This window comes from Rhagoletis zephyria, unplaced genomic scaffold (genome assembly GCF_001687245.7).
Source record: "Rhagoletis zephyria isolate East Lansing unplaced genomic scaffold, Rhagoletis_zephyria_1.1 Rzeph_scaffold_01331, whole genome shotgun sequence".
NCBI lineage: Eukaryota > Metazoa > Arthropoda > Insecta > Diptera > Tephritidae > Rhagoletis > Rhagoletis zephyria.
The window spans coordinates 111,772-123,343 of record NW_016158415.1 but is presented as its reverse complement, the minus strand read 5'-3'; the positions used below and the strand labels follow the sequence as shown (position 1 = coordinate 123,343).

Genomic DNA, 11,572 nt, shown 5'->3' with positions numbered 1-11,572 from the left:
CCCAGTACACTATGAATCCTAGAGCTTTATACAATTATGTTAAAAAAAACAAATTTTTAAGCGATCTTAAGTAAAAAAAGAAATCATAAAATCATGCGTGAAACTTTTTCGTTCTACTAACTGTATAGCCCACCAGAATAAATGAGTATTTTTCTTCGTAAGTCTTAGTCACACTCTTAGTCTAAGGTCTGGTTTCTCGCACTCAACTTAACTTAGTTAAGCCACTTTTTGGACATAAGTCAAAATCTGGCCTACTTTTTATTCAGCTTATTCATGACCTAGTCCAAAAAATTCACTTAACTAAGTTAAGTTAAGTCGGAGAAACCTGCCCTAAGTCTTAATATTAGTCTTAATCCCTGTCCTAATCTAAATCTTACTCTTTCATTTAATCTTAATGCGAGTCCTAATCTTAATCGTAATCTTATTATTAATCTCAATTTTATAATGGCATTCATCGCCCCTACTTCAGTCGATTTTTCATTTCACTGGAGTTGGGAATTTGGAATTGCAGCCCAACCGAGCGCAGAGACAATTCACCTCAAAACCCGCTTTTTACAGTGGAATCCAAGCATTTTATGCACCGTGCAAGTCCTTTGCAAGACTCAGAGTATACCCCTGTTCACACATATATCTTAGGGAAAAGGGATCAACATAAGAGTTTATTGCCGACTGGAATAAAAAAAATCTCCAGAATACGCACAAAGACAAACTTTGTATGGTGAATATTTTGGTTAAAGTGAAATTGTATGATTTCAATGCAAATATTTTCTTTAGATGAGACATGCAAATAAACATATAACATAGCTTAAATAATATTTAATATTTTATCTCAAAAATTACCATCATTGTGCATATACTTAAATTGATTTGACAGAAAACGCAATTCAGCAGTAAGCAATCCCTTCCAATTATTGTGGCATTCACCGCAATAATATGCAAATTACTTGGCAGCCAAATGCGCGTAACACAATAGGGCAAAACGGTGCAGTAAAGCAAAAAATATTAAATACTTACATAAATCAGAATACAAGTAAATCAGGAAATTTTGCTTGCAGCTTACAAACGAATTTTCTTGAATTTTAAATTGTGCGACAAAGTATTCGATTAGTGCCTATTTTGCCATCTACACAATTTCCACTTTTATTCAACCGATAATCCAATCAAAAGAAAGCCTTAACAATAAATGGTCAAACCAAATTTCTTAAAAATGCTACTGAAAGCAACCCTCTGATAATGAGATGATAAAGATTTACTAAAAATTGCCTTAAAAAATCCTGAACTTCACTTTAAAGCTTAAAAAAGTTTCCAGGCTGTAGACAGTTGCGTTTAAAGTGCTTCGTTTCATTCGCAGGTAGCCAGCCAACCAACTCAATGCCACAAATCTGTGTGTTGGTAATCTCACGGCTATATAAACGTGAAAATATGCAGGTGCTCACTACATACTAAATACACACGTATAGGGTGCTTCAATAAGCCCGAAGATTTTCCTCTATAATTAAAACATAAAAACATTTTTCGAAATGATTCGTTTTTATTTCATTATGTTTTTTATTCTATGTAGCAAAACAGGATACGCATGATTTCGTTCTACATCTCTGGAATCGTCTCCGCTTTTTTGCATAGGCCAAACGACCTGTTCCAGCAACAAACGTCTGAGTTTTGACTCGTATGGCTGGTAAAGTTGTCCGTAAAAAAAATTATGCATAAAAAGTTTGGCTCACTTTTAGAAATTGTTCAACTGAGTGTCGCTCCATGAAAAAGTTTGCAAAAGCCTGTAGTCCCAATTGTCTGGAAAAAATAAGAGTAAAAAAATATCAAAATCAATTGCTGTCAAGGACCTGCATATTCCTTGAATCACCCTATACGTACGGTTATATACATATGTATGCGCTAGCACAAATTTTCGCAGGTTTGCTTGCTTGGATTTTCGTATGGAGTGGCTGTGAGTATCCTCGGCAGTGACATATTAAACACGCCCTGCTGGGCTTAATTGTAACATTTGCATGACTGGCTTGCCGCAACCTAGTGTGCTAAACTGTGTGATCTTGTAAAAACATATGTTCTTTAAATTTGAAATGACACAACTCAGAATCCTGCTTTTCTTTCAAGACATTGCCGAAAATGTTGTCTACAGGTGCTACAACGAAATTTAAGTAACAAGTTAATGGCTAAATTTATATAAGCTTTGAATTTCAAATTAATCTTTTCATTTATGTACATACATATCTATACTTGGATATAAGATCATGTTTACACTTATATATATTTGTGTTGGGGCGCTTTAATTCAAGTCATTTTAAAGCTTAGAAAACCGGATTAATGTGAATGCCTATGTACCGGTGATGGGTGCTGCCTTGGCGGAGGGGAAAGCTCTTCTAAGCTTTCTATACATTTTGTGTAGGCGCGTGCAGAGTAAAAGATCTCTCTGCCCATCACTGCTATATACGTACATATTTAGATCACAGTTGGATACTTCATAGGCACGCGTGTCAAAGCTTTTAAAAGCTCTCTGTACAATTTATATAGGGCAAGCATAAAATGAAAGCTCTCGCTGGACAACTTTAATTTAGATACTTACTAAATGAACACTTTAATAATGAAGTGCGGACTTTATGCCAAAGATATCTCGCCGTGACTAAAGCCGTGGATATTTCCTTAGCAGCCGGATGTCCTATTGTTCAATACACAGGGAAAACAAAATCACCTTGGTGGACAAAGCAGTTATCCTCGTTACGAGAATATAATAAGACACTGTACGACAGGGCTAAAGCCACGAGAATGTATGAATACTGGACGCCTCTATACTTCACACTATGGGTTATTATAACCAAGGAATCGACTATTCCCGCCCTGAACACGCTTTAGACAGGCTCCAGGTGGCTATGTACCTTAAAACACACACCGTAACAGACAGTAACGCGGCCATCAAATCAATGAAGGCAGTAATGCTAATATGCACAGGAATGCCTGGCAGCCGTAAATGACATTAGCACCGTCTTCATGGTCAGCCTCATATGGGTCCCGGGACATAAAGATATTGCAGAAAATTACAGGGCCGATAAGCTAGCCAGGAAAGGTTCCAACCTTCGACTGCGTGAAAATTTAGGTAAAATTTGGACACACATGGCCACCTTCAAATTAAGGATTACAAGTGGAATTATCGAATACCCCGATAGGTCATGTTAGAGACAACTATGGCCGCAAATCGGAAAGAAAGAGCAGAAGAACTGCTCAGCCTCCGGAGAGAGGACAGTTTGAAGGTCATGGCCTCTGTAACCGGTCATTGGCTATTTGGTAGGCACACTTCGAGATTAGGAGTATACTTCCGTTAATTTTGTAGAAGTTGCAGAGGTGAGGAAGAGGAAGATATGAAATAGTCAAACACTTATTCTGCAGTTGCCCAGCTTCAGCTAAGAGAAGAGTAGACCTTTGGAATAAAACCAATCCTACGCTTCATAAGAGCTTCAAAATGCTCCCATGGAAAATAGTCAATGAGGGCATAAGTTAGTTTGGGCTTTTGGACTGACTGCTAACCCTAACACCTAACTTAACTGAACACAACTTTTACAGAGTTGCTTTAGATCGGTAGTGGGCACTGCCTTGCCCGCTGGCAAAGCTCTCTTAAGCTTTCCATACATTTTGTATAGGCGCGTGCAGAAGCTCTCTCTGCCCATCGCTGCTTTAGACGAATACTGAAGGGTTCTTAACCAGGGAACACACGATTTATACTTTTGTAAAGACTTGTACATTTTGGCAAGCACAGAGTGTTGTTGTCTGCAAATTTTTATTGATAATAAGTTCAGTCGGCTCAATAAAAAAAAATCCAAACAATCCCACTTTTCAACAGTCAAAACCAACCAACCAATATCACTACCGTTGGATTATTTTTTTAATGAAGAGTATTTCATACAGTTAAGAATCTATTTTAAACCATTCCAACTCGTCTCAAATTCTTCGCCGCTTTGCACCCATTACTCAAACAATTTTATGCTACTTAAATATATTGAAGCTTTACTCTCCATTCTATTTACTTTGGTATGCACGAAACGCAAAGAAATATGTGAGTAAATAAATAAATTCGCGAATGTGCTACTGATTTTGTTATCTACATTCGTAGAGTAGATACGCTCTTTCATTAATTTCTTCTCGAAAAAAAAGCAGTATGGAACAAAAGAGAAAAACCAAAAATAAACACCGAAAACCAAATAACGCTGAGTGCAAAAGCAAACACTTTGACATATTGAAGGTAGCGCAATCATAAACAAAGTGATTGGCAGCCGGATTTAGGATTTAAAAGAAACTTGCTCGTTCAAGAAATATGAAAAAAGGAGCAAAAGGCGTCTACCAAAAAAAAACGTAGGGTAAATGTGAAAATATCCTCTAAAGCATTTGTTTGCTAGTTTTTTTTTTGCGGCATCGATTGAGGGGCAGTTGGCTAGAACGCATCAAATCCACATTGATTGTGCAAATCCTTCGAATATTTTTCTTCACCCCACATTTTCTGGCATAAACCAATTAAATGTACGCTTCCTTTCCTATTGTTATTATTTGTATTTTTAATGATTTATTACTACCGATTCCACCAGTTTTAATGAATAGGCCTATCGCTACGGCAGCGTTTAAGTTTTCGATTTAACTTTCGTTGGCCGTTGTAGACACCTTTGCACAAATATAAAGAGAAATAAATTTAAAACCCAAGTAATCTTAACGCAGTGCAATTAGATTAATATTGCGAATTATTATAGCACATCGATATCTTGCTTACTGACCTACGGGTACTTCATTATTTGTACTGTTGGTGCTTTCACGTGTAGAAAATGGGATAAACTCAATTCCAACTTTTAAAATCCTACTCCATCACATTGCCTGTATGTATTTACTGGGTGTTAGATATTACAAATGCGTTTGCACCTAATTAAGTATCTATGATGACGTATGTATGTATGTATCTACTTTTGATATGCAAAGTGCTACTCAATCGATTTTGACTAGAACATTAATTGCCATTAAATCACAGTGAAACATTTATTTTTCTACAGTGCACTTTTGTATGTCTGCTCGGTTGTCCGGTTTACGCCGCGCAATACGCTGGCATAGTCTCATGAAATACTGTATTTGTTTTTCTATTTTTTCTTTATTTTATTTTGCATACAGTTTTCCAGTGTCTGCTAAATTTTTCTTTGGGCTATGCGTTTTTATTAAGCAACAAAAAGTAATTTATTCGCCTTGATTTGAGGGAAAGCAGTGTCGGCGGCTAAACTTACTGCGAAAAATTCTATTCCAAGAATTTTAAAGCTTTGTGAATATTTAAAGCCGCAATAAAATTGCCAATTCAATTCTATTTACGATTTATTAAAACAATTTTTTTTTTTTTTTTATACTGTATATGTGTTTACGTGATTTATCTGCCGAAAATGTATACCTAGGATGATTAATAAGGCAACACAAATTATGCTGCTAAAACTTAATTTTATGGATATGAAATATGTCACTAAAACCTAAAAATATGGAATAAAAAATATGCAATATAGGTCTTGCATTTTATTAGCTTAAATAACTAAGATAGGTTTATCGTAATCACCACGAGTGTTCACATAATAATTACAATCACATGAAAAGCTACAAATACGTACAGTCAACCAAAGTAAAACTGGGACGCTAAATTTTTTGAAAATAAAATGTGTCTTTTGGGAGGTAGTAGCAACACAAAAATATTTTTAAGGCCCAGTAAAGCACGTCGGGTATTTACTAATAGAATATGAGTTTTCGGCGATCGAGCTAAGAGCAACCGGGTGTGACATCATCAAAGTGACTGAACGAGAGAGTAAAGTGTAATTTCAAAGAAGAAGAGAAAGAATCGAAGTGGTGTGAAATAGTCATGTAAAACTAGATAAAATTTTATCTACTCTTCAGTTTCTTAAAATTTGGACGTATATTCGGCACAAGAACATTATTTTGGGTAAATTTGGAATGAAAAGTTTATTTTATTTTCAAAGACAAGTAGTTATGTTACCAATGGATGAGGTAGTCCACCAACTATCAAACATGTATGCACATAAAAATACATATTTACTTTTTAGATAGGTTTATCTACCTTTAGGTACAACTTTTCGGCAAATAGGTATAAAATGAAAATTAGTTTTCATCACTAGTGCGAAAAATACTTTTGTGACGTCAGCGAAGAGGTTAATGCTGATAAATGGGCAAAGAGAGAATTAGCAGACCACCGAAGGCATCACCATCATTTCGCTGCATCTTGTATCGTAAATGCAAAGCAAAATAATACCGCGTTTTGATTGCCAATGTTACTGACCTTACAATTATAATTGAAGTTACCATTATTACTGGCTGCGGCAAAGCCAAAGACATTTTTCTGCCAAGAATTCCCTTACTTCTCACAGATCGATTTTTGAATTTTAAGTTCTTCAGTTTCCTCTGAGGATTATGCTGGATCTCCACTAGGCATTAAATGGCCGAAAATTGAAATGACAATATTGAGCACTAAAAAATATTCGTGTCATTACGTTAAAAAAATTGTTATTAAATTCAGTTCTACATGGCATTCTTTAAATGCCTCCAATTTTTTATAATTTCAATGCCTCGTAGGAATTCGGCATTACCTTCGTAATATCAATAAACAAAACGAAGAACCTGGTTGTAACCACATTTACACAGTGACTCAAACAAGTGAGCACGTGTTGATTTTTTTTTAATATTCGTAATGTTTTTCGTAATTTTTTGGTTATTTTTCTATCAAAATACCAAATTCAAGCTTTAACTGAAACCATATAAACCACAGTTTCAAACTTTATACAATATTTAGGAAAATTTAAACAATTTTAATTAAAATTTCAACTTTATAGTCTGAGTATTTGGAACTTTTTTGGGCATGCAATTTTATAGCTCATGTTGTCATATTTTTATGGAAAAATAGCAAAAAAAAAATTAGCTCGGAAAAAATTATGAATGTTAAGCAAAATAATATCACGTAATCACTTGTTTGAGTCACTGTATGTGGGATGCTCAATCATGGTACACTACAAAACTAAAATTATTAGGAGGCTTTGAATTACATAAGTAAAACGAAAAATTCAACTTAAATCTAAATAGTTTATGTCTCCATTAATTCGGGCTAAACAACGAAAGGTTTGGTATATTCCTTATACGCTGAAAGAGCATAAGGATATTATCCGCGAAGGACTTTTATAAAGATCTCTTGTTTACACTTTAGCAACAACTTTTACGTAAAAGATGAAAAAGTTGAAGTTGGCCCAAAACATATAAAACGAGCCACAAACCCCTGAAGCCTAAATCGACACAACAACAAAAGCCCAAATAATTTTTATGTGCAAATTTCAACTTCATGTATACAAATCTCTACACAGGTTTACATATACATACACATACATACACGTATATTTATTTGCTTCCCCATACCAATAATGCTTATGAATTTTATAAATATTTATGCGTGTAAAGAAGCACATTCCATCCACTTGTTTACATTTACGTTTAAGTCGAGCATGCCGAGAAATGCCGTTGTTTGCACGAAACCATCAAATCCATTAAAATTATTTACGCTTGTGTTTCTTTATTTGTTTGCTCAGCTTTCAGCCACGCAATTTCAGGTCCTCATTTCGGTCACCTATAAAGTTATGTGTGGACAGAGTACCACAGACGCGTAGCCACCGTGTAACAATTTTTTACGCAATACGATGCTGTAATGTGCTGCTGTCCGCGAATACTCACACACGCCCTGTCACACAATTCAAGCGTATATAGGTAAACACCACGAATGTGTGCTTAACACTTTCCCACGCGCCTTTCTACAAAATATTTCATTGAATGCGGTTAATTTGTAACGCCAATTACTATTTGCCTTATTGTGTGTGTAACCCTTTTTATTTGCTTTTATTCTTTTCACTCAGCTTCCTCCGGTTTTTTTTTCTCTTTACAGCGACGATGACATTTCATTCATTTTACCCTGGTGGCGCCAAGTGCTGTGGTCTATACTATTCGGTGGGATGGTTATTGTGGCGACCGGGGGAAATTTAATTGTCGTTTGGATTGTTATGACAACGAAAAGAATGCGAACCGTTACCAATTACTTCATAGGTGAGTCATATATTGTTGAAGCATAAATTAAAGGGGAAAAAACGAAGACAGACATGTCAGCCATAAATGAAATCTTGTTAAAGCGGCGTGCGTGTGTGCGTCTTGTTTTTTCTTACACTGCAAAATAGTTCAATATGAATATTTTTAAATAGAGGGTCGTATATGTTCATGCACATACTTACGATGTTTTTGCAAAACCGCCTAAATCGCGTTTGTGTCGAAAATGAGATTTGGTATCCCTGAACTCCAGGCATCGAAATTTATGCATAAAAATCGTTAAATCGTTATTAAAACAACAAATTTAAAAAATAATATCTAAACAAAATACAGCCTATCAAGGCAATGCCTTCAAAGAATAAAAGGTTTTTTTCGCTCTCCTGTAAAATTTGAGTGCCGTAAGATAGGCACTTTTAAATTTCCAGCACGCACAAATTAGGAAATTCCAACATTTAAGGTTTTTAGTTGAAATTAATACAATTTGGCAATATTTTTCAAAACTAGCCACCATATAAATAGCTTTTATAACTTGGTAGAATTAATGTTTTCTAATAGAAATAAAGGAAAAGAAAAAAAGAAAAAAAGGCACCCCTTTGTACACCCCTCAGTCGTGGAGGGTTATCATTTTTTTGTTTTGCAAAAATATGGGAACCTATAAGCCAATCAATAAAAAAAAAACCTGTTATTTTAAAGAAATTAAAAAAAAAAAACTTTTACAAAAACTGCATTAAACTCACAGTGTAAAGAATCGAACGTACATGATCTAAAAGAACCACTTAAAACCTTTGAGCGCCGTATTAGGTAATTATTTTCTTCACTATTCACAGAAGATGAAGGAGGGCGATCAGCAGTGGGTTTTCGTATTTAAGAATAATTGACATAAGATTCAAACCTAGCAAAAATTTATACAAAAATTATAAGGGCATTTTTGCAAATACTCTGAACTTTTACTTGAATATTTCAGCAAATTAACGCACAAAGCTCGTTTTCTATAAAAAAGCATAGCAAAGCTGACTTTTCAAAAAAAAACAAAAAAAAAATGGTTGCCTCTTTATTGTTCACTTCAAAAGTTCAACTCGATTACGACCGTAAACAGCGTTGTTCGTTTATTCTCCAGATAAATATTTCCTGCCCTTTTCCCTTCTTGCCCATGGTCATTTGAAAATAGACGCCATAGACGTGTTGTGGTTTTCGCGAAAAAAAAGTTTAAAACTTTAATTAATATTCGTTTACATACGTACATATTTATGTATGTGTGCATCTATGAAAAAAAAATATCTTTCATATTAAGGATGTAGTTAACAAGCGTGTTAAATGGCCTATGTAGCGCATCAAAACTACGATTGTTACACAAATTGCTTAGATGTGAGTTTGTTAATATCCATTTAGCTGGTGTGGTTCTAATGAGTTTGGTACTTATTCGCGTTGATTCTTTTTTTTTTTGTTGAATGTTAGCAACTGGTGAATTTAAAACAGCAATGTACATCGTAGCGTCATTTATTCACTGTTGCATAACTGTTTTGGTAGTTGGAGACTAGTAGGCATTAACTGCAATTTATTCGGATTAAGTCCGAGTTAATCCGGATCAACGCTGCCACCTATCTAAAAGTGTAGCAATTTAAATATACATATATATACGTAGGTTAAGTAAATTATTGAAACACGTTTAGCGGTAATAGTTTTGAGGACATTCGCCATATACCTATCATATCGTCGTTTAAAGAACAAAACCGCGTATATGAGGTTGCATAAATTATTTTCTAGAGAGGAAAAATACTCATATTTCAAAATGGTTGTCTTTTTTATAAAGCAATCGCATTTCTGGATTGAGCCAAGAGCTTGTGTGCGCAAATTCAATTTTTGGCAGCAAATTTCAGTTACGCGGTTTTGCAGAATGACGATACGCGGTTTTGTTTTTCTTAATTTTGCTTCGGTTGATTTGAGAACACACCTTTTCATCTTATGAACATCATCTAATAAAGCTTGCAATTAGAAAGTCTAAATGTAAATGCCCTGAATGGAAGAATTCGTAACAGATATATAGAAAGGCCCTAACTCATATAGTCGCTGAAATGCAAAAAAGTCGTAACTGATTAAAATTTCTTATTGTGGGGACTTATAATGCGATAAGTTACATTATAATCAATCAAAACGGTAATTTTGGACTTTAGTTTAGTAACGGCTTTTTGTATTTCAGCGACGATGTGAGATAGGGCCTTTCTATATTAGGGTAACGATTTGTACGTACTTAAGGAAAACTACAAAAGTTAGATGTTACAAAAGTATGAGGGTACCGCAGAAAAGTAGCAAGCAATAATCCGCCATTCTATTTTTAATAAATTGCATGTTACGCTTTTTTATTGTTACTTTTAATCAAATTTATAGTAAAGATGCGCACATGCCTCGCATTACTGGAAATTACTTTTTGACCACATAAGCATACAAGTAATCACTTAAGTATTAATCCTCATATGTATCCAACAATTTCCTTTAATATCGCTCTCATTTCTGTACCTCCATTTTCACAGTGAATCTCTCCATAGCGGATGCCATGGTCTCCAGTCTCAATGTTACCTTCAATTACATTTACATGCTGGACAATGATTGGCCTTTCGGTGAGCTCTACTGCAAAATATCACAATTTGTAGCGACTTTAAGCATAAGTGCTTCAGTGTTTACGCTAATGGCGATAGCCATCGACAGGTGAGTTAACAAACCAGGGTGAAGCGCAGTTGCAGCGTCAAAGTGTTACACAAATAGCATTAAATCTCCTCCAATGCTGAATAATCATATACATGTACACATATGTATGTATGTGTACATATTTATGTACGTAAATGTATATATATGGAGCTTATGTAGGACCAAGTCCAGCAGCACAATGTACTTTAGCAGTTTTGTGGCAGGACTTTGGTGCTATATGTTAACATGCACATACAAACTGAAATTTCTGAAAATTTATATAAATTCTCTTTTATCAACATCTTCTCCCATCCATTTTCTATCGCTTTGTTACATTTCAGATATGTGGCCATAATAAAACCATTGCAACCGCGCATGAGCAAACGTTGTAATTTGGCTATTGCAGCGTTTATTTGGGCTGCATCTATTACCCTCTCGTGCCCCATGTTGCTCTTTTTCACAACCGGCGAAGTAGAGCTGAAGGATGGCATAAGGATTGTCTGTTACACCGAATGGCCGGATGGTCCGACGAATCACTCGCAGCAGGAATATGTGTAAGTAGAATATGAACTTTGCGTTGGACTATGTTGAGAACTCATAAAAATAAGCAACGGATTCACTGGATGTCATAACTGTCATATTTCATAATGTAATAAACTGTGCAATTCAAATTTTTTTTTTGTTTAGAGCGAAAAAAATAAAGATAAGGATAAATATGAAGATGAGGATAATGATAGAGATAGAGATAGAGATAGAGATAGAGATAGAGATAGAGATA

The 11,572-nt window shown here is 35.0% G+C and overlaps 1 protein-coding gene across 3 annotated transcripts in view; it reads left to right on the top strand.

Annotated features, from left to right (window-relative positions):
- LOC108363660 (tachykinin-like peptides receptor 99D) overlaps positions 1-11,572 on the top strand; it is a 37,085-nt gene that overhangs the window by 1,815 nt on the left and 23,698 nt on the right. For all 3 annotated transcript variants that reach the window (XM_017617089.1, XM_017617088.1, XM_017617090.1), the window contains exons 2-4: positions 7,958-8,115; positions 10,641-10,815; positions 11,136-11,348. In XM_017617089.1, the coding sequence (XP_017472578.1) occupies positions 7,958-8,115; positions 10,641-10,815; positions 11,136-11,348 (546 nt within the window). The remainder of the gene's footprint in view (positions 1-7,957; positions 8,116-10,640; positions 10,816-11,135; positions 11,349-11,572) is intronic.